The sequence below is a fragment of the Molothrus aeneus genome, chromosome 1 (assembly GCF_037042795.1).
Source record: "Molothrus aeneus isolate 106 chromosome 1, BPBGC_Maene_1.0, whole genome shotgun sequence".
In the NCBI taxonomy this organism is placed as follows: domain Eukaryota; kingdom Metazoa; phylum Chordata; class Aves; order Passeriformes; family Icteridae; genus Molothrus; species Molothrus aeneus.
This window is the reverse complement of record NC_089646.1, coordinates 115961534-115984939: the sequence shown is the minus strand read 5'-3', so window position 1 is coordinate 115984939 and position 23406 is coordinate 115961534. Positions and strand designations below refer to the sequence as shown.

The 23406-nt window shown below is 39.7% G+C and overlaps 1 protein-coding gene across 1 annotated transcript in view; it reads right to left on the bottom strand.

Annotated features, from left to right (window-relative positions):
* Positions 1-7874: 7874 nt before the first annotated feature.
* RAB2A (RAB2A, member RAS oncogene family) overlaps positions 7875-23406 on the bottom strand; it is a 43561-nt gene continuing 28029 nt past the window's right edge. The window contains exons 6-8 of the mRNA XM_066563417.1: positions 20690-20801; positions 11658-11726; positions 7875-9517 (exon numbers count right to left, since the gene is read on the bottom strand). Of these exons, the coding sequence (XP_066419514.1) occupies positions 9422-9517; positions 11658-11726; positions 20690-20801 (277 nt within the window). The 3' untranslated portion in view covers positions 7875-9421. The remainder of the gene's footprint in view (positions 9518-11657; positions 11727-20689; positions 20802-23406) is intronic.

The following is a 23406-nucleotide window of genomic DNA, read 5'->3' as shown; positions in this document are numbered from 1 at the left end:
CTATGCCCACTGTCAACTTTTAAGCCTTTTGTTGAGTTGTAAGATTTAGAGGAAAAAAAAACCAAATTGTTTTGCCTTTGCACAATAAAATTTGCCGTCTAATCATCACATTCAGTACTGAATCGTCCACAGGAGATTTCAGTTAAGGAAAAGTTGACTTTATAAGGAATTTCTATTTTCTCTACATGAAGGCAGTCTAACTTATACTAAAATGAAAGCCAGTGCCTGTACAGAAGGAATGCACAAGGGCACACAATCCAGAGAGATTTGTGCTGCATTTGCAAGTAAAACAGGTGACAGGAAAAATATTGATTTGTTGCTCATGTTGTGAAAAAAATTTACAGACATAAAAATTCTATTGTCAAACCACTTAAAGAACAGAATATTTACTTTCATTGCTTTTTTTTCTCACCTTCATTTTGCTAAGTACGAAAATAAAGTGAAAGAATTTGTTCTTCCTCCACTCCAGTAACTTCTAAACGTAAAAGTTGGAATTATTTTGGATAGCACTATAAATAATAATATGCAGTGAAAAAAGTTAAACCCATCAGTTTTCCTATTATTTTTCTAAGCAGAACAGTTATGTGCTGTGTTTACAGTTATTAGCCGGGCTCGGAGTCGGCTCGGTACCACAACACGCGGTTCATCATCGCTCCAGCTGGAGCTGGGTCAGAGGAGGAACTCGGGGACGGGCTCCAGGCAGATCCTGCCGGGTCAGGGAGGCGCGGCAGGCCGGGTTGCCCTTGGAGTGACACAGAAACCCATTGCCTGGTCGCAGGGAATGATTTTCCTCCTGCAGTCACCCCTCCCACGCTTCCGTGCAGTCGCACAATGGTGCGGCTCCACACGCGGGCAGCGAGGGGAGGACGCGGCCGCCTGCAAGGGCGTAGGTCGAGCAGGCAAGCGCATCCCGGAGGGAAGCCCCGGGTGGGCTGGAGAAGCGGCCTGGCTTCCGCACGGCCATTGTTCTTTCCGGGAACGGGACGCCGCGTATCCCGCGTCCCTGTCCGCCGGGTGGGGCGGGCTCCCGGCGCCTTTACGCGCTCCCGCTCCGGGAGGGCTTCGCTCCTTTGAAAGGTCCCGCTGCTTTGCGGCTCTGACCCCCGGGCCACGGCGGGGCAGGAGCACCGTGCCCCCTCCCTCCCGAGGGGCTCCGCTCACCCCTCCCCTCCCGCCGCCGTTCCGTGTCCCCGGGGACTCGCAGGGAGCCCCGGGACACCGCCTCAGGATCGCGGCCGGGATGGGGAGGGGTCCAGAGGCGCGCTCCCCTCGCAGGGCTGCCTCGCAGGGAAGAACAAGCCGGGCGCCTCCCGTGGCGATGGGGGGAGCCCCGCAGGGATGGCGGGACCGACCCCGCCACCGCCGCCCTCTATCTGCGCCCCCTCCCCCAGCGGGTCGGAGTTGCCGTGGTGACGGATCAACACCATCCCCCGGGACAGGGCTCCGCGGGAGCCACGGGCACGGCGCGCTCCGCTCCCGCCTCCCATGGGGAACCCCGTCCCGCCCCCTCCCGCGGCAGCAGCGCGGCCGCCCCCGCGCAGCGACGTCAGCTCGGAGCGGCTTTGCTGCCCCGGCGGCGCCCGCCCGCCGCCATCGGTCACCGCCAGCGGTCACCGCCCGGGCACCCGCACCGGGGCCGTGCGCCCAGACCCGTCGGGGCCGCGCTCCGTGGGGACCGCCGTGTGCGGCGCCCGCCGCCACCTCCGCGCCCCCCGTGCAGGCAAAGCTGCACCCGTTTAAGCTAAGCCCCCTGTAGACGTATTTATTTCGGTTTAATAGGTGTTTATGGTATGTGAGCCTGGACCTGTTCCTAATCAATCCGAGCTTAATCAAAATAACGCAGATTTATACCGGCCCCGGTGCCAACCGAGCAGGTGCTACCTCGCACCTGTGGCTAAGGCGGCGGTGGGGCGGCCGGGGAGCGACAGCCCCCTGTGCCCGGGGCAGCTGGGCCGGCGGGAGGGCGATGGCTCTGCCCGGCCAGCGCTGCTTTGCCCTCCCTCTCTCCCTTCCCGGCCGGACCGACCGACAGCGGCCGAGATGGTTAGAGCCAAAGCCTGCGAAGCTCAACAGCCGCCCCCGGCAGGACGGAGAAAGAGGAAGTTACGGCACAGGGATGTCGGGGTAGGCTTTTCTCATTTTCTGTCCTGGCTCACGGTCGTGGTAACAAGCCGCAGCGCTGGGAGGAGGAATTACCTCATGGAACTGCAAGCACTTTCCAAGTAAAGGTGGAGTCTGGAGCAAACAGGAGATCCAACTGATAGTGGTTGATAAGCCTAGGGAGTATCGCATTGCTGCTTTGCTTACCTCAGAGACGCCTCAGTCCTTGTGGAGCAGGAAGAGGAGACTCCAACACACTGGCTCCCAGCACCCAGATAATGAGCCGTCTCCTCCTTCCTGCAGCAAGCAAGCCGATGTCTTGGCTCACAAAGCGGCAGTTTCAGTAGAGGTTTCTCCTCTGATGGATCCTCTTTTCAACTGGTTGAGCAACAACCCCACAACTTAAGAATTTCAGAGCTCATTGAAGGAAAGCTGCTTTTCAACTTGCATAGCAATTGAATTAAACTGGAAAGCCAGGACAAAATGAAGTTACACACACCTTCAAAACAAAGCCCAAACCAAACAATATCCCACCATTCCGATGGTGCTTGGCCAAAAAAATTACTAACAGGGAACTGCATTTTTCTTCTGTGATCCTACTGAAGTCTTCTACTACTGGTGGATGATCCAGGAGCTGGGATTTAGCAGTTAAATAGGTGGGTCCGTGACCAACTATGTCTCTAAATTTACACAGTGACATTGTTAAAAGCAATCATCACTTCATCCAAAGTAGATGAAAGTGTTTCGTTTTAACAGTGATAGTTAAAACAGGTCTTCCAGAAGAATAGGGAACTGTAAGTATGCTACTCTTTCTTGAATCATTTCCTTTAAACAGACACCCAAACTCCAAGAAGAGAAAAAAAAAAGGTAGGAGAAGTAACAAAAAGGAAGAGAAGTAAACTGGAAAGAAAATAGAATTGGACTTGGATAGGAACCCAGGGAAAAGCCAAAGCACTTAATTCATGATGCACAGTGGTCAGTCCTGCACATGAGGACGCCTCTTTCTCTGGAGTTATGTGGCTTTTTAGAAAAACTTCCCAGGCAGAATTATGAAATTGCACATGAGTTCACAAACTTAATTTCTGCTTCATAGCAGTAACTATGGGAGATGCCACAAGTGCTTTTGTTTCTGTGCAGGAATGTTTTACTTCTGAGATGAAAGCTGAACAACACTGGGTAAGGAGGAGCAGCAGAGCCCATCCACTGATTTTTGTGCACCACTGATGGCTGACAGACCTTCATCAGTGACCAGTTGGCTTAGGTCAGTCAGTCACCTTTTGCTTAGAAGCGGCTGAATTGACTCTCAAGGGCACCAGACACAGGAATTCTTTTGTGTTCTGATATTCTCTGTCTTAAGTACTTTAGACATGACACTAACCAGCAACCCAAGGTCTAGTCCTCCTCATAAATTAAAATGGATTTAAAAAGCCCATAAGGACAATCTGTTTCTAACTACATTCAAGACAAAGCTTTGCTGCATTTGTATACAACAACCACAGAGAGGTGTTGTACATTGATTCAGGGTTTTCTTTGAGCCAACAGCCGACAAGTAAATTTGCCCATCTCCTCTGCTGCTGTCTCTGTACCCACCCCTCCTCCTAAAAACCACTCATTCACATGTGTCCTACAAATTCTGGACACTGCCTCAGCTCCAGTCTCAGTGCTGTTAAATGTGCACCTCTCAACAATGTCCATATTTACAAGCTCCTCCCTCACAGCTGGTCCAGCCCTTGTGTAGCAGCACTGGCCCAGGTGTGGGTGTCAGTGCTCAGGTGCTGGGCGATGCCTCAATCTGACAGCCTTCCCTGCCTCATGTGGACAGACAGCAAGCAACCCCATGGACTCCTGTCTTCCCAAGTATCCTTGCTATTTAACTGGTTTTTAAGTCACATTCTTTCAGACATTTCCTGCGTCTGAAAATGTTTTCCCATGCCATAATCAGAACATGCAGTGTTTACTTGACTGCTTTAACCCAGACAATGTTAAATTGACAACTGTTACCATAGTACATTGATCTCTTTTGAACTGTCCTCACACTATAAGATTTTCCTCCCTCCTAGCATTTTATGCCTAAACTAGGAAAAGTAATGGGACTGGGCTTCACTTAAGAAAGGCTAATTAGATCCTGCTGTAATTTACAGCAAATGTACCATAGACCCAACCATCAACAAGAGTCTGCCCAATATAAACATTTATATCTCTGACTCTTTAATGAAGGAATTCTAAAAATCATAACTATGCTGGGGGGGAGGGGGTGGGGAGAAACTCTAACAAACATACTGATGCATAGATTCATCTACATTCATGCTGCCAGGGACAATTTTACAAGAACTGTAATTTGGGAGAATACAAGTGGATGTGCAGACTTCTAAATAAACTTTGAAGTAGGCTTTTCCTATACCTTATTTCACCTGTATGTCACAGAGCCATGGGATGTTGCAGTTAAATCCCATGTCTAAATATCAGATGTGTTCCAGTTTATATGTCAAGTCAAATGCCTATCATCACAACAGAGATTTGCAACCAAACACAAGTTTTTAAAATTTATTTTTAACTGAACAGTATATCTGATGGCACAGAATAGCCATTTCTTTACTCAGCACTCTTGTAACAGTGTGCTTTTTCAGGCTGGGGTATAACTGACTGTGGAGCACACTGGGTTTGCCTTCTCCACCTTGGATTGCCTGCGGTAAGATTGCTACAGCAACAATCTCTTTCCTCAAGCCAATGCTAAAGCAGCAACACTTTCCCCCCCTCCTCCAGCTGCTAAGCAAAGAATAAACTTTTAGCTTTGCCCCTCCTTTATTGGAAGGGGAATAGGGTAATATGCTGTAATTGGTTTTCCATGTTTGCCAAGAGTCTGTTTCCTCTTATCATCCACAATATTTAACATAAGTCTTGTAATAGTTCCAAAAATAATAAAATCTGTCCCAAGAATAAAAATGATAGATCCACAACATGCTGCTTTTTTTGTCATGGTCTTGGTTTCGTAACATTCTGTTAGTAGTTTTTATTGCCTAATGTTGTGGTTTCTTTCATACGCGGCAGACCCAGTAAAGACATTTCATCAGCTACTTACACAGCAGCAGCCTGGATTATTTACAAATGGAGATTTCAGTAGTGTATTACAATAAATCACCACTGCATACTGTTAAAGTTACATTGCAGCAATGTGGCAGGAGAGAACCCAGAGATTCTAGGGGGAGGAACATTAACTATACACAAATCATACATATGATCTCAGCAAACAAATTTATTAAGATATCCAAATAAAACCTGTTAGTCTTCCTCTGTCTCCCCTATCTCCTCCCATGCAATAGTGGAAGAGGACTAGGCAAATTATATCCCCCCACACATGCAAACCAGTACACATAGTAGGTGTAACAAGTAACAGAGCCTGTGCAATACTTCCTTCATGATTTTATATCATGCAGCCAGATAGCACACATATCCCTCTCTCCCTCTGCCCCACCCTTCCACCCCTAAAACAAATGCCCCATACTGGGCAAATTCCTGTAAGAGTGGGAGTTACGGATGTAGAGCAAGGAAAGACAGAGAGCAGCATTTTCCTCACAGGATTTAGTGTGAAAAAAACAATATGAAAACAGAAAAGACAAAAAGGAGATAATATACAGGAGAAACTTGATTTAGAACAAAAAAAACCCTCCCAAACCAAACAAATCAACCAAAAAACCCAAGATGAAAGTTGTAGGACACTCAGTAGTATCAAAAGAGCCGTCTGTTAAATCACTGCCTCAGGTCTAAGCATTTACAAAAGCAACACCCTGCTGGTAACAACTAAGAGAAAAATACAGGCACATTGGGGTACCCTCTTTAAGAAAGACCAATTTAAAAAAATTCCTGCAATGCTCACAATTGTCTTCTGATATTTCTAAGTTACTTTAATATACTTTTTTAAAATTCCAGTTCAGTTTATCTGTATTTTTGAGCCTGAAAAGAAGTTTCAATTTCTTCCCAATAACAGATTTAGTGCTCTAGCACAGTCACAGGTAAACTCTTCAGGCAGAAAAAACTTGCCCCGTTTAAATGTGCATCATTTAGTGTGTGCCCCTCTAACCCAAACACCATATAAATGTTGCAGCTAAAGGCTCTTCAAAGTCCACCACAAGAAACTAAGTGTCACAATAGGTGTAACACAGCAGAAAGGATACAACTCTGGAGCACAGGATGGAGCTCTCACTGCTTGCCGGAGCTCCAGACACTTGCTGCTTTAGCGTATCAGCAAGTGTTTTGGCAGTTGTTTTACCTTAACTCACTGCTGAGTCTGATCTGCACAAGAGTAAATCAGAATGACTGAAGCCAAGAGAGACACACAGGGTTAAGACTGAGGGGGAGTTGTTAATCTTTCTTCAATGACTGCCAAAATTCCTGGAGCATTTCATTTTTAGTAGAAATGGGAGAGACAAGTTTATAGTCATGCTTGGAGGGCTTATCACCCCAATCTCTTTTTTTTTTTTTTATTTTTTTAAATTTTAAATTGAGTATTCTTTCTACCATATTCTAAACTATGATTAAGGGAAAAATTGCATCTTGGTGTGATTTCTTTGGTATCAACAGTTTCACATTACATGTAACAGGTGTACAAGTTGCTGGGAAACAATTACATGTTTTGGTTCTTTGGTTGTGAAAATGTAACCAACAAAAGCAGCTGGAATTCAACATGGAATCTCAGCAAGTTTTCAGTCGCTCATGTACAAGTAAAGCTGAAACCTGTGAAAGAATCATGTTTAAGCAAATGTTTTAGAAGTAAACCCTCCTGATAAGTTCTGTGCTATAAAATTTTCAAATTCTAATTGGATACAATAGCATCAGGACTTCTCAAAAAGAATCCCTACAAAAATACAGAGATTTCTGTAGCAACAAAAGGTTTACATGTGCATAAAGTTTGTGACAAAAAGCCAGCCAGAATGCATGGAAATTGGTTTTGTTCTAGCTACTCTTTGAAAGTACCACGGTCTTAACGTAATGTACAGTCTAAGACTGGCATGTGAGCCAGGACCAAACCAGCAGGATCAGCAATTGATTGCAGACATGACTTCAGTAAGCCACAGCATATTCCCCCTGCCCCTCTCACCCCCCAAAAAGCAGCACTGGTGTTTCTTTACTATAGTAGCCCTGGATTCCTGGGCAATTCTATGCCTCTTCCATGTTTTCAGAAAATGAGACTGTCAGAAGCTTTCAGTTTTTCAAATCATCACCGCTAAAACAGCAGGAACTTCTGTTCTTCTCAGGGCAGGGTACAAATCTCCCCCCCCCACTCCCTTAATGGACAGTTTTTACAGCTAACTTTATAACTTTATTCCCCTTTGTAATGAAGCTCAGGCTGCTATGTAAGAGCACATTTTTCTCTCATCTCAAACAACTGAATTCTAAAACATTGCCAAGTGAAAAAAACTTCAAGTAGTTAATCCAAGCTAACAGTCTTGTTCATTCATTCCTTCTTGTAAACAGCTAGTTAGGACATGCCAGTTTTCCTGTGTCATCCATGCAGTTCAGTCCTATGGTTTTACTGTCATGCAACGCAATTTTCAAACTTCAACTGAAACTGTAAGTGTGCTCTATAAATGCAAACTCTGTATAATAAACAGGTAACAGTTCAAAGTACGTAAATGGAGTAACCTCTTAATAATTTAAAAGCTGAAAATAATTATATTACATTACTGAAAATGTTACTAAGTGTGTAAAAGAGAAGGGAGTCAGCAAATAACATAAATCCATACTGGTTCCCCTTTCCCCGAGATACCAACAAAAGGTTCCACACCATTTTTTCAAATTTTATTTAATCTCAGAACCACTGCTATGTTACACCCGTCAGGCTGAAATTTATTCACTCTGGATGTTCAAGTTCTGACAATTAGAATGGGTGACATGAGGATCCCTTTCCTCCAGTGTTGTGTTGCAGTCAATATTGGTCCAGTAAGACAGAAGTTTTGCAGTCATTGCCTGCCCCCACCCTTTATTTCCCCCAATACATGAAGCATGGCCTACCATTAGCATCACCCTTTTGTCTGCAATTATTTAAATAGGATGAGATGGAAACTCAGTTGTTTGCACATTTGTATGAAAGGTGACATGAACATTCTGTATTTTAACAAATAAACACTTAAACACAGGATTTTGTTTTGCCCTGTTGCAACCCTTTCATTTAAGGAAAAAAATATGCCCCTCCCCCCAGCCATCACCATAATAAGTAACAAAACATTTGTAGTTTTGATTTTCAGCAAGATTTCCAAACTGGCAGATTTTATTTTCACACCCTCTTCACAATAGACAAGATGCTTACCATATATTTAGGATTACAAGTTGTCACTAAAAGAAAACTTTACACGACCACTATACATTTAGGTTGAAAAACTGTCCTTGCATGAAAAATATACCTAGAAATCAAGTGGTAAACAAGAAAAAAAAAACATTGAGAAGATTAATGTTTTTAAAATGTGCCATTTTAAATTTATCAACTCCTCCTCTACTTTTCATCCATACTCTGTTTTCACCTACAGTATTTGTTAAGGCAAACAGCTAATCCATTTCTGAAGAGGTGTTGTGGAAATTGTGGATAAACAGCAAACATTTGGCATTAAAATAGATAGCACGTATGTAGCCTCTAGTAATATACATTAAGCATCTCTCTTGGACTTCAGGATAATGACAGGGGAGCATGAACATGCTAACAATGTCAAAAAGGCTTAAAATTTAGCATCCAAGCAGTTCCTATTAATGCTTTTGTAGTTTTCAAGCTCTAAGTAGTATAGATTTTATGCAAATGCATTAAAGAATTCTAGCTTGGCAAGTACACCCAAGCAGGTTATTAAACTATATATACAGAAAGTGATAAATACAGAATTAAAAGAGTCCTTCTGCTTCTCTTCATAGCCTTGAAAATTGACAAAAAACTTGAGGACAGCTCTACAATATTAAACATTAGGTAACCTCAGGAGCTGGGAAACCTAACTACACAAACTGATTAAAATACTCAAATGACTTTGTAGTGTTTAATACAATTCAGTTCGTAGTCAAGGGCACAAGACAACATTTAACAAAAATAATCACATCAATTGACCTAGAAATCAAATGTAAATAGATATGAATACAATCTCCAAAATCTGTCTTTAAGTGAACATTAACCATTTATTCAAAGTTATACAAGAATTTGAAGGATAAAGTCTTCTGCAACAGGAAACCAACTTACAAGTTTCATGTCTCAGTTGAATTGAAGTGGAGGCGAGCGGGGCAGAGGGAGGGAAGGGTGAACAAACAAGTAAGTAGGCCTCATCCAGGCAGCTAGAAAGTAAAAACAGGCTCAACAGCAGCCTCCTCCAGCTTGTTGTCCTCCCTGATTGCCTGCAAGTGTTGCGTTGGTGGCAGCATGTTGAGGGCCAATTTTTATGCCATTTGCCTGAAATGAAGTTTAATACACAGCATAAATATTTTAGAATATACTTGAAAAGCTACTTTTTCTATTTAGAAGATCATATAACAAGTTCTCCTAATGTATGCAATAAATACATCAAAGTTTGTAATTTTTCCCAGCATGTTCTTAGCAATTAAATATTATTTAAAGTAAGATGCCTTCCTTCTCATTTGAATTTTATCTCCATGCTACACTCTTTAGCTTAAACTCCTATTTAAAAAAAACCAAAGAGCAAGAATTGTATTTGAATACTACTTGGCATATAGCTTAAAATACACAACATTTGCTAAGAATGTATAACCTCTCCCCTCTTGCCAAAATCTCCACCAGTTTAATAGTTTAATATAAAACTTTTCCTCTCTAGACAGCATTTCTTTCTGTGTTGAATCAGCTGTAGAGGCTAAGGGCATACGAGTGTTCTGTGTCATCAATAATTTCTGTGATCCCAAAAGACATGGCTACTTGCCAAGAACCCACACACAGCGTAGCTCTTTCATTCATCAAAATCACACTTATACCTTAACCCTCACTCCCTCAAGTGGATTTTACCTAAAAATACACCAGTTTGAGAAAAGTAATACAGTAGCTTCAGAAATTAAGCTCTTAAGGAAACTTTGCGTCACAGCAAATCTCAGATTTATAGTGCTTGGCAGTTGTTCTGCAGCAGTGGTAGCCTTCGGGTTTCTGGCACTCGCTTAGTATTGACAGCAGCTGATGTGGTTTCTTTTCGCTCTTTGACTCCCCTTTAATAAAAAGCATGCCCTATGGCTCATTGGTTTTGCCCCCTCTGGGCTGATAGCAACTTCTTGAGGAATCAAGAAGCCAGACTTGGCATAAAGCCAAACAAGTAGCACGGACTGTTGGCTCTTGACAGCATATTGCAATCAAAGCTCGGTAAGGCACAGTAAAGCAGTCAGCTACTATATGAAACTCGACAGATACAACAAGCATGCTTTTTCAGACACTCTGCTCTCCAATTTATATTGCACTACCAACTGCATTTTCTTCAGGAAAGATGTGTAAGATGATCTTAAATTTTTCATCAGTGAACTGAATTTAAGAAGTGCTTCACCAACATGCACACACACTTTCCAGTCAGAATTAGTTTAGAGGATTACTATTCACGTCTTATTTAGCTACAAGTTTCCTGATGCATTACTTTGCATACTACTGAAGTTTCTGATTTTTTTTCCTCTCTGAAGTCGTAAGTAATACTTTCAATAGTCTGAATTCTCTCATGTTGAAATATATTGAGCAAAAAGAGATGAAACTACTTAATTTGAGTCCTGCCAATTCCCTCTCTGCTCTGAACAATCCTGCAAGGACGGTAATGTCTAGGAGAAGCATCACACTGACAGTCTGGAGATACCTTTCTACAGAGCACGAACAGAACAGAGTGGTGGTGCAGATTCTCACATGTGGTTTCATTAAGCACTTCAGCAACAATATTCAGGGATATGCAGGATAAAAAACCCAACCTGATCTCCCAAAAAGACTGATCACCTCACATTGTCAAATTTTTTTGACTGTTAACAGAGAGCTTATATAAAACTAGTGTTATGAAGCAAGATTTTCAACAGCACAGTCATTTCAAAATTCAAGACACAATTATACATCTTTCTAGCTCTTGTTCCCCTTTCTCCAGCTCTCCACCCCTATCCCGAACAAGCAAAGGCACAGGCCCTCATCTCTAATTTCACTAATGTGCATAAGCAAAATTGCTAATCTTTTACTCCCTACAGTACCCAGCCACCTAAACCAGGAACATTTCAAAAGTCTTTTATGTAACTCTCAAAGCAATCCCTCCCCTACACTGGACAGCTCATGGAGTGCATCTGGCATATCAACATGGTCCTCCATTTACATAGTGGAAAATTATCTTTGAAAACAGATGACACCATATGGAGAAGTGGATGAAAGTGGATTTTCTTCTCTTTTGGGGATTTATATTATTTTGCGATGCTTCATGGATGGATAGGGTCACTTATTTTAATCCATTTTTATCACAATGGCAGGCAACTCTACAGCCAAATGGAACAGACAAATCTTTTACTGTCCAGCTTTCTAGGGGAGGTGAATTCTATACTTTAAAAAAGCAGAAAGTGTACAGAGTACTAAAAGTTACCTCATTATTAATGTCAAAAACTCCTTCCTGGATTTTCTCGTAGATCTCCTTTGCAGTGTTAATAAATGCCTAAAACGGAGAAAAAAGACCACAGACACAATGAATGTGATATCCTTCAGTGTTGGATGCACTAATTGGAATTCAATCTCATGTGCAGTTGCTTCAGTGAGACTTTCCTTCCTGACCTCTGCAGGAACAGGTATGACAACAGCATCCCATAACCCACCCTGAAGCAGCAATGGATCACATGCTGTTTACAAAAACAGTGGCGTTTTCATAACATCTGTATTCCACAATCTGTTGTCCAGTAATTACAGGGAAAAAGTGGTTTTTAAGATATATAAATTACTTTTAAATTATTTATTTCTGACCCTTATGGATAGATTGTGTGGCAGATGGTTTCCCCTACCCTTAATATCTTTGTAATAGGCCACTCTAGATTAGAGTGCTTAGCAACATAAAACCACAGGGTACTTACAATGATGATGTAAGGATGCTGTCTGGTGGCTGAAACCTTACGCTATCATTTAATATTCACCTAATTTTAAGAACGTATTCTCTTTAATTAATCTTGCACACAATGGGTAACAGACATCTTAATAGTAGAAAGGAGGGGCTCCAGGTTTTGTAATGACTTCTAAAAATCTATTGTTTTAATTCAGAGAAAACACTTTGACACTCAGGTCTGAACAAGTGACTGATATAGATGTTTTTGGTTAAAGTTTACAATCAATGATTCCATTTTCATCTCTCATTTAGCTTTATAGGTCAAGTAACACCTAAAATAATGCATAATTTAGGAGGTGATTAACAGCAGCTAGTAATTACAATAAACATACAGTTCTTTTTGTTTTAAAATACCAACACCATGCAATCATACAAGACATGCTACCTTCTGCACAAGCCTATTACAGCAAATACAGATCTAATTCAAATATAAAAAAGTAAACAGGGTTCACGGAGAGGAACAAATCATACCTTTCCTCATTTCTACACTGGAAGCATTTGACTGCTGAACTTGCCACCAGAGCTTTGTTTCCTAATTAACAGGACTGATATGTTTTCACCTTTAAAGGCCTTACAGCTCCCCAGAGTAATCAATCTACTGCAGCTCAATTACTGCACCAAGCACACACCACAGCCAGTGAAGGAGACTTGAACGACTGCAGCAGGAGCAGAGAGATATGAATATGCATAAACTCTAAGTGGGTGATCGAATCATCACAGAGGGTCATGAGAATTTGCAGCAAAATAATGAGAAGAATTAATCATTGCAGATTCACAAGGCACTTAGGAAGCGAGTTCGTTTTTCAAACACGTGTTACAGTTGAGAAGAAAAATTGGCTTTCGGCCAACTACGAATTGATTCAAATTCCTCCAAAACTTAAGTTTTCTATGTAAGGAAAAAAATTCCAACTTATCTTTGTTCCTGATAACATACTAATTATTGTAATGGCCTCATACGTGTGCCCACTGAAAGGTGTAAGTCAACTTTGAAAATTCACACAGCTGGATTCTGTGAGGATCCTTACTTCTACTTCAGCGGGACATTAAACAGAACTTGAAGTCTTAAAAAAGTGTTATGATAACTTCATGTAAACAAGCACTTAACAATTGGCACTTCTAACTCTTCTACAAGATGTTGGCTAAATACACCAAGACTCTTAGAATTAATTTCATGAGAATTACATTAAATCTATAAAAATTGCTTTAGAGCAACAAACCAGAATTTTAACAGACTCCAAACTGATACAACTGAGAATAAATTAACTTTTGGATACTACACTCAAGAGCAGTCATTGTAGCAATGCATCTATCCTCACAAAAACCAGTAAAATGCACCGGAAAAAATCACTGCACAAATATAAAATTCCTTCTGTTCCTACACATGTATCATACAAAGCAATAGAGCATACTGAGTTCAGTGCAGTATATTTTAATATTAAACACATTGGCCAAGAAACGGTTGATCTGAAAAATCCAAATATTCCATTAATCTCAGTTGTATAATTTCTGTTCTCTTGAAGTCATAATCCAAGTACCCCATTCCCATCAGTGATTCTAGTGCACGACATATTTAAACAGCACATACTGTTACTTTGCATAGCAAAATGCCAGGTTGCACTGGGCCACAGAAATAATTCTTCTTTGAAAACAAATTATAAGGACAAAGCACATAGAAAGTCTATCTCACATTCCCTTCTTTATATGTATCTTAAAAAAATGCTACTAATCAACCTTGAAAAGAGACTTGAATCCCTTGATACTTCCATTTGTTTCTCAGATCCATGTATCTTAACTTATGATTCAAAGTGTAAGCAGACTCAATCACCTGAGAACATCACTAAAATAGCAGTCTACCTGCTTTAAGACTATCTCATCAGATTTTGGCATTGCATGCTAGTGCTTCAATTATCAAGGACAAGAAGGTGAACTTGGTAGAATTGACTTCTTCCAAAAATCTCTTTTAATACTGCATGTTCTCGCTCTTATCTGGAACATGCAGTATACTATAAACTCTTAATTATTTATGGGCAGTTTATCCTATTTTCAGATTAACTGAGCCATAAATGCAGAAAGACAGAATGATTTCCCCTCAAATCCAGTTTAGATTTATTAGACCACATGCAGGGGACTGCAAGAACACAGCTGCAGCACCTCACACGCCAGCTTGGATCCAGGTGCAGTTTAGCCACTTCCACACAAGACCTCACCAGCAAGCCCACAAGGACTCAGCTGGCTGCCTACCAAGCCTACTGCAGTTGCACTGTACATTCCTATAATGCTGCTGCTACTAAAACACTAGACAAAGATACTCAGGCTTTTCCATCCCAAATCAGGTCCAGGCTCATTTTCACCACTCCAGGGGACGCAATACCAGACTCGCCCTGCATTTATACATAGTCACCTGAAAGATGGCAATGCCCTAGTACACAATGCCTCTGTTATTCATAAAAAGAAGCGAAAGACTTTTGCAAAATCGGTACATTAGACTTCCAAATATAAAAATCCTTGACTACATTTTGGGGAAATTCAAGAAAACAATGTACCTTCAGGAAAACATCTACATTTAATGTTTAACTCTGTTCAGTTTCCAAACTCCAACTTACTGATGCTTTTTGCATGAGACTGCTGAATATAACTGTATCACAGCATTAAAAAAAGGTTGTACACAAGTTATTCAGTGACTTGTTTTAATGTAACATGTTTTTCAATTGTGTGCTCATTATCACTAGGTTCCCAAATAATAGTGATATCCCTTTGAGGAAAAGTGCATTACTGTACAAGTGGGAAAGTGAGTCTTGCAAGATGTGATCTGCCTGCTGTGTCATGCCTGCACCTACTGCAAAGCCAACAAAAGAGGCTTTTAAATCACAATATATCAGTATATTATCATTTTAGATCATTTGTATAAGGAGTTTCCCAGATTATATAGCAACATGAGATTCAAGAAGTCACGACTTACAATGCTTGCCCCAAAAAACTCCCCAAACAACCCAAAACTGCAACTACAAAACACTACAGATACTGCATTTAAGGTAAATTAATCCTACAAACACTGAATGTAGAATTAAATCAACTTCAACATTCATATCATCACACAAATAAGTAATACAGTTTTACTACCCTTGAGACAAATCCAGGAAAAATGAATTCTGTAACTGGTAAAAACAATGCAAGAAACAGGTAAGGGAGTAAGTAAGTTCCTGATACCACTGTCTCATGGGAGCTGTATGCAGGAGTAATAATAAGTTAGGGGCACCAGAACGTGAGTAGTAGAGCAGCTACATTTAGTTTTTACTTGCAGATGTCAATAATGTCACTTGTCTTTCTCAGAAAGCTATTGGAAGGCAACAATCTTAGGACTTTGCTATAAGCTGAGCATAGCAGGAAAAACCTTGTAAATTAATTACTGATACGTTTGAAAACTCAAGACTTTACTAGTTCATCTTTGCCTATAATCAGGTAGGAGAGCACGTTCAGCACTGCTAGCTCGTGGAACATGCTGCCCTCTGGTGGCAATGTTAAAATTAAATTTAATGCATGGAAATAAAAATTGGGCAATCATTATTTCCTGGATTCTTTCTTACAATTACATGAGGAATGCTGAAAGGTTAAATGTACCACAAATTTTAAAGCATGACTCAGCCAACACCTAGAATTTTCCTCCTTTCCAATTTCCTATCTTATCTTTTAGCAGTAAGATATGATATAGTTAGATTACTCTACTATTTAAGAATGCATTTGGAAACAGTAACAACACAGACAACAAATGGATTTATGCCTAAAGTATTCACCACCCCAGTGTGTAAGTGGTGCTAGACGGCCACTTAATAAAGTGAGATTCCAAAGCTCTGAGCAGCTCTTTTATGCACCCACAGTAAGGCAATGCTTTTTACAGGTAAATTATCTTTCAGGAAGAAGCCTAGCACACTAAAAGGGATGCAGAGGGGTTAGTAAGCATAATAAGGTGCTATATAATGAACCCACATCCAAAAAGCACCCCAACACATTTGTAACCTTATATTTGAAGTATAGGTGCAAAGACACAAACCAGAAGTTGACAGCAATTTCTTTATGTCCCCATTGAGGGACAAGCCTTCTGACACTTATTGAGCTGATACATATTACTAGAGCTCAAACTGACTTAATAAGTCCTGTAACTGTTGTTGAACAGTTACATAGGACAGAATACTTGAGGGAAAACAAAAAAGATAGACCCCCCCAGAACTAAGAATCCATTTCTCCAGGAATCTACAGGTCAGGCAAGCAGTATCATACATTTCATGCTCTTCTATAAAGACTGAAACACTTAGTTAACTGAGACTTTGTATTCTCATCATACCATGAGATGCCCAGAAGCCCCAAGAACTACGGCAGAGCCAGTGTTCCTCATTGTGAAGTTGGGGCACAATCCAAGGATTTGCCACAAGCAGCTAAAAGCTGTGTATCCTCATTACAGCCAGGTGCCCTGCCCCTTCTTCCTTCCTCAGCTGAACTGACACAAGCTTCAACCCCATTTTCTCATGGGAGAAACTGGCTAAAATGTCAGCTTCGCACAGCTGAAAGGTCACAGAACTTTGATTTCCAGGAACTTGAAGGAATATTGGTTTTGATGCAAATTAAGATAAACCTAACTTTTGGGTGGGTGTTTTCTGGTTTTTTTTTAAAGACTTATGACCTAGAAATCCTGCTCTTTTGCAAGTGCTAGTCAGATTACTTCTTGTGTGTTACTTTACCTTGCTATGAAAATTATTAACATCCTATGATTTTCAAATTTTATTAACTAAACCCCTGCTTACTATATTACCATGTCAAACAACTGCTTGTTTCCCAGCTGTTAGTTGTGTTCAAGGAAGATTAGAAGGAAAATAAAACACAGTCTAAAAATCAGTTCAACTTTAGATGCCTCTAAGAATCTAATCTTTCCATGAGATTTTCATTTTCACCCTTCAGAGAATATTACAAAAGAGCATCTCCTTTCTCTTATTGTGCCACTGTTGAAGCTACAGGAGCTTTGAATATTTGTTATTCATTTAAGCAAAAGCATGAAAGAAGCTGCCTGAAGAGAAAATTAAGTTATAAAACAGGAACATAACCACTTAATGACCATCAAGCTCCATGTAGCAGAAGTGCTCCATTGCTCAGTTAAAACCATGAGTCCATTCAGATTTAATCCTAAATAATGAATTCACTGTTGCATTCTATTTATGTGCAGACAACTTGGAACAACACAACCAATGCTCTTAAGTTTGGCATAGGCACCCCTCCATATGGGAAACAACTTATTAAAACCAACTCCCACACCAGGAGTCAGTGATACACTGGCACAACTCAAGTGAGACCAGCTTCTGAACAGTGATGTTGTTTAGCTTTGACCAGCATCCAGAAAACTTTCTGGATTAGGACTGGTCCCATCATTAATCATTATTAAAAGTAGCAGTCTGGAATGAAATAATAATGCACTAAGTTACTGTAGCTTCCCAAATACAGCTAGGTATCCTTACTTCTTGAGAATCAGTGCACATAAATAGATTCAAGCCATTGATATGCCAGGGACAAAGAGTTAAACACCATGTGCTGTAGGGGACTACGTGGTCACCCTGAGGTCATGCTGGTGATTCTACTCTGCCCTTGCCCAAGCAGTAAGGTCTCAGCAAACTCTGAACTGCATGTTGCAGGTAAGAGCACAATTAATAGTCACAAACTACTGCTGAACTACCAATGAAAACAACTAATGTGATAAAATTGCTAATGTCTCTTGCAAATGAGACAAAAAAAATTCCTATGTATTATGTGCTGGTTTAATGAGAGGTCAGAAAGTAATGGATGCTATGATTAAAACAAGTGCAAACCTGCCTGGGCTTTGGACGCCATACTTATGTGTGTACAGGTGAAAAGCCTCCCAATGGACATCACAGTGTTTTCTTAGAAAAACTGAATAAGGAATACTGAACTCTGCAAAGAGCATTTCAGAGTGCATATCACCCATCCATAGTAGAGCAAATATGTTAACCAAGACTCCAAAAGTTAACAAGACTCTACACCATGAGAAAGCCCACCGCCATTCATGATAAAGTGTACACTGCTCTAACTATAATCACCTTAGAAATCACTGAGGAGAAAAAAAGAGAAGCACAAAAAGTCAGTAATGTTTTGAAAGTTGGTTACCTGTACAGCTTTAGACAGAAACTAAAAGGAAATCAACAACAACCTCCTGTTCAAATAAATATGATACTGCTGAAGAGACTAGCATTAACTGTCCTTGCACTGCAGTAAGATTATAAGCCTGTGCCTAACCTCCCTCCAGTAACCATTTTATCTTCTCAGTGACGCAGAAGTTCTTTTTACACAATCCCATTCCACATGAAATACGATGATTTAACCCTGTGGTCACAGCGAATTCTTAGAAGTCTCCAAAGTAACTATGAAGGATCTACTTCCCACTCCCTACTATCTATTACCTATTATGCAAACAGGGTGGAAACTTCTCCAACAGCCTTGCACAAAACAAACAGCCAGCAAGATGTTTTCCACTCCTTATCATCCATTTCTATTCAAGATATAGGTAACGAGACAAAATTCTGAAGAATATAATGAAGAATTAAACTGTTTTAAGATCCAAGCACCAAAAAGGTCAGTGTACTGCTCCAGCTATGGATTTACTAAGGTATTCTACAGTGGTGGAAATCAGGATTGAACAAGGGAAACAGCTTAAAAAACCATTACCAACAGAAGCTGATTTGTTCATATAAAGAAACTGCTAGAAGTTAGGATTTTGCTTCTATAGCTGTTAACTATTCCTACATCATGCCACTTTTTTTGTGTTTACTGAACACCATTTAAGGAATGCACTTGACTGTCACTGGAAAGGATTATATCCTAAAGCTTTTCCACCAGAATTAGTTAGCACACACACACACTACTCACACAAGGAGAGGATTCTATGTCAACTTTTTGATAAAGAACTTCATGCTCATTTGCCTCCTGATAATCAGAGATGCATTAGATACTGGACAATTCATTCACTAGGACATATTTTTTGATGCAAAAAGAGGTGATAACTTTAGAATCAGGTGGTAATGAATTCTGTGAAAGTCATCTATAGCTTACTGTAACTTTTCAAAAAACTTTAGTATTTTATAATGAAAAGGCTTTACCACTAAAATAATACCTCATTGGTCACACACCATTTTGAATTTAGGATAGTTTAGGAAATGAATAGGGATGGATTATGTAGTATAAGAAGTTATGTCATTTTAAGAAAGGTCAGTGTGGATGAACCCAGTATGGGCTTTAAAGACATGTGAAGCAATCTTTCTGATGTACATAGCACTAGCACCTCAGCTGGAGCTCTTGGTCCACCACTGTACTTGTCTGGCTACAACACAGTTGGTTTTCTTTATAGCAGCCTGCATGGTGCTGTGTTTTGGATTTATGACTAAAACAGTGTTGATAGCACACTGATGTTTTAGCTACTGCTGAGTGTCAAGGTTTTCTATTTCTTACACTGCCCTCTCCTGACGGTGATTAGGCTTAGGGTAGGCAAAATCGTGGGGGCACATAAACCAGCCAGGACAGCTGACCAGAACTGGCCTGAGGGGTATTTCGTATTATATGATATAATGCTCAAGAATAAAAACCAAAGGGTAGTCAAAGTCACTGGTTCTCAGAGAAATTAAATTCAATTTGTTTGTAGGAAGCTGTGAGTGACTGCCTTTCTGTCGCACTTTGTCCATCTCTTTCCTTAATATTTAAAACTATCTCAGGCCTGAGTTTTATCTTGCCTTGGCTCGTCTGGTTCTTACCCTATCCTGCTGGACAGAAACACTGAGTGAGCAACTCGGTGGGTATTCAGTAGCAGCTGAGTTCAGCCCACCATGACTACCCTTCAAGAAAGGAATGCAGTAAACCAAGGTGAGAGATGCAAGAATTCACATGTGTCCAGAAATGTGAACTATGAGCCAAACTTGAAAAGACCTAATATTCAAATACACAGCAGACTACAGTAACCAAGGCAATGATCCTTTCAGCAGCTCTGTAGAGGACAGAAAATAGAAGCTGTGTGCAAATTGAAGAAGATTCCTACTAGGTAGTATACAGGAAAGACGATGACAGTACAAATAGAAAAGCACTGCAAGAGATTGCTGTGAGGAGCTCGTGATATACCAGGAGCCTTTAGAACAGGTTACAGCGACATCTGCCAAGAATACAATAGCTTGGCTTGCTATGGACTAGCAAATCTAGTCTAGCCTCACTTCTTAGATTTCACAGCAGACAGAAGTTAGCCATTTCTCTGATCAAATACCTCAAAAAACCCTCAAGTATGTTAATTAGGAAGTCTCAACAATACAATTAGTGCTGTGTAATCAATTACAACACAGAATAATATATAATATATATTATTCTCATAATATAAAGAGTAGTTAATTCAAATTAAGGAACCCAAAATCTAGAGGAATAGTATCTATACAAACAAGTGTAATTTAAATCAACTGTTTTAGTAAAAAGCCAGTGTTGAGCAAAGTTACCTCCTCTACATTGGAAGCAGTTTTGGCAGATGTCTCCATAAAGATAAGTCCATGTTCTCGTGCAAATGCTTCACCCTCCTCTTTCTTAACTTCTCGTCTAGATTCTAAATCACTAAGATAGAAGAAAAAAGAAAAGTTAAATTACATGGTCTAACATGTCCATATAAAGATTGTTCTTCACAAGCATGCTTATAAGCCTGAGAAGCCAAGGGCCCCCATCAGAACTTGGGTATACAACTTGTCAAGCCCTTAAAATAGAATTATTGTAAGCCCTGGCATCACACTTACTTGAGCTATACACCCTAGCTGACATAAATCTTATCAAAGACTTCATGAAATAGCTTTCTACAGGAAGAGTGTGTATTTACCTAGGTATTCCTTGAATAGTAACTTTAGACATTGTACTTTCAGTATATATCACTCTCTTATATTATTATCTACCACTTCAATACTATAAAGCTCAGCTGATAAATGAGCTTTATAAATGAGCTATTTATACTAAACATAATTAAAAATATAAAGTTTTTTTTTTCTATTCTGTAGCAAAACTTCACACAGTCAATTTCTTCTCTGATTTAAAAAACCTTAAAAGCAGAATTAAGTTCTCTTGAACTACATTAGCTGTTCTCTCCCAGTAAGTTAGCACTTTGGTTGTCAAACTCCTGGCCCTCCAGCAGCAAAAGAAATTGAAATGATTGTTGGACAGGTTCTTGCTTCCTGCTTTCCAAGCAATTTAATTCAAAATTATTACCCAAAAAAGCAGAAAAAAACCCTCTTGGACTTGACAACTAGAGACAAATCTATTTGTCTAAGTCATACAGACAAAAGTATTTCACCCTTACTTTTTAAAGCTTCTTTACTAACAAGGAATTCACAGTTTGTCCTTCTTTGTATTACATCTTGAGCAATAAAAATTATATACTTATTACTCATGTATAAGTGTAAGATATATATTTCAATGAATTTTCATCTAAGTTGTACATGCATAAATATCTTAGGTACAAATCTTTAACTAAACAGCATACAAATAGATATATTTAATGTGCAGTCAGTATACAAATAAAATGTATCATGCTAGACTTCAGTGTTTGCCAACTTTGTAATTATACATATATTAAAAATATGTAATACTCACTGTGGCATCTATTTTGCAGCAAAGCAGGTTTTTGTAATATTTAACTAAATGCTAGCTTAGATGAGTTACAGAGTCAATACAATTCAGCACATTTAAATATTTAAAAAATTGAAGATAAGGATACAAGAAATATCTTCTCAAAACAATTTTGAAGTTGATGTTCATTATATTTAAGTACTCCCAGTATTAGCTGACATTATCTTTTTCAACCTGAGCAATGTCTTTATTTATTACTACCATGCTACTCTCAAAAATACCTTATTTAAAACCTTGATTCACTACAGTATTATCTCCATGACAGAACAGACAAATAACTTCTTACTTGAAATAATGCAGTTGTATCAAAAACTGCAATGACAGCCCAATCAAAACTCAATACTGATACCTAAACATATTCTTAAAGATCTTTAACTGCTTCTACTAACCACAGTTGTCTTCCTCTCTCCATTCCAATAATTCGAAGCATTTGGTCTTACTAGATCAATATAGCTATGCTTTGTTCTGGAAAGAAGATTAAGTACAGTATTTGTAATGTTTTAACACTAGTATTTGTAATGTTTTCAACAAACAGCCATTATATTTCAAATTAAATTCTCAACACTCTTCAAATCCAGCAATAAGTCAGTAGTACAAACTTATGTCAAGTGCACTTTGGGAGTCATAAGAGCAGTATTTATTCCTTCAAAACTACTATGCAAGCATACACATTCTTCCTTCCACCCACCTCTAGCAGTATGCCCTACCATAAGAACTCTTTCAGGATAAAGCAATAAAATTGAAGGAGTTTTCTTCCTGCCCTCCTTGAAAATAATATCCTTTAAAAAGCTTAGAATTTTAACTCTTAAAACTTTTAGTTCATGTGGCACCTTAATCTGTAACAATTTACAGTGCACATTTTAAGTATAATTATTGTTTGAATAAAACCTAGTTGTAACTGGGAATTACCAGGTTAGCTGAAAGTAGCAAATCAGTCTGCATCCACAGAATACAAGACATGAAAATTTCATTTAACAGCTAAGAATAATCAGAAAGAGCTACAGATGTCAATTAAGTATGCAAACTTATCTCAAGTAAACAGTACACTTTACTGTTTTTCTCAGTGCCATATTTTTACTCACACAAGTATAAAAACAGTTGGTCAGGGCCATCACAGGTTTACCAAAGCTTCATTTAACAAAACAGGATTACATTTTAATATTAATTTGTGAAGATTATGCTTGACACATTCCTCAATTAAAAAGAAAGTTGTTAGTCATTTACCAGATAATCTAAAAAAAAGTTGACAAACTTCACAATTACTTAATATGTACCATGGTTTTCAGGAGGAGGTAGAGGGTACTGGGGCAATGGGGGAAAACAAAAGGGAGAAGAGGGGGAAGAAGAAGAAAATAAAAGTTCAACAGGCCTGAAGAGCAAACCCAGACTCACTATCACAAAGCTGCTTTCTCAGTAGTATCTAAGAAATTATGTGGCTGCTCGTGAAATTTTCAGGGGCATGCATACACCCCATTATTTCAACTGGCACCTTTACCTTCAGGAATTATTGAGGCATGGACACAAGTTCCAGTCAATTACACAAAGG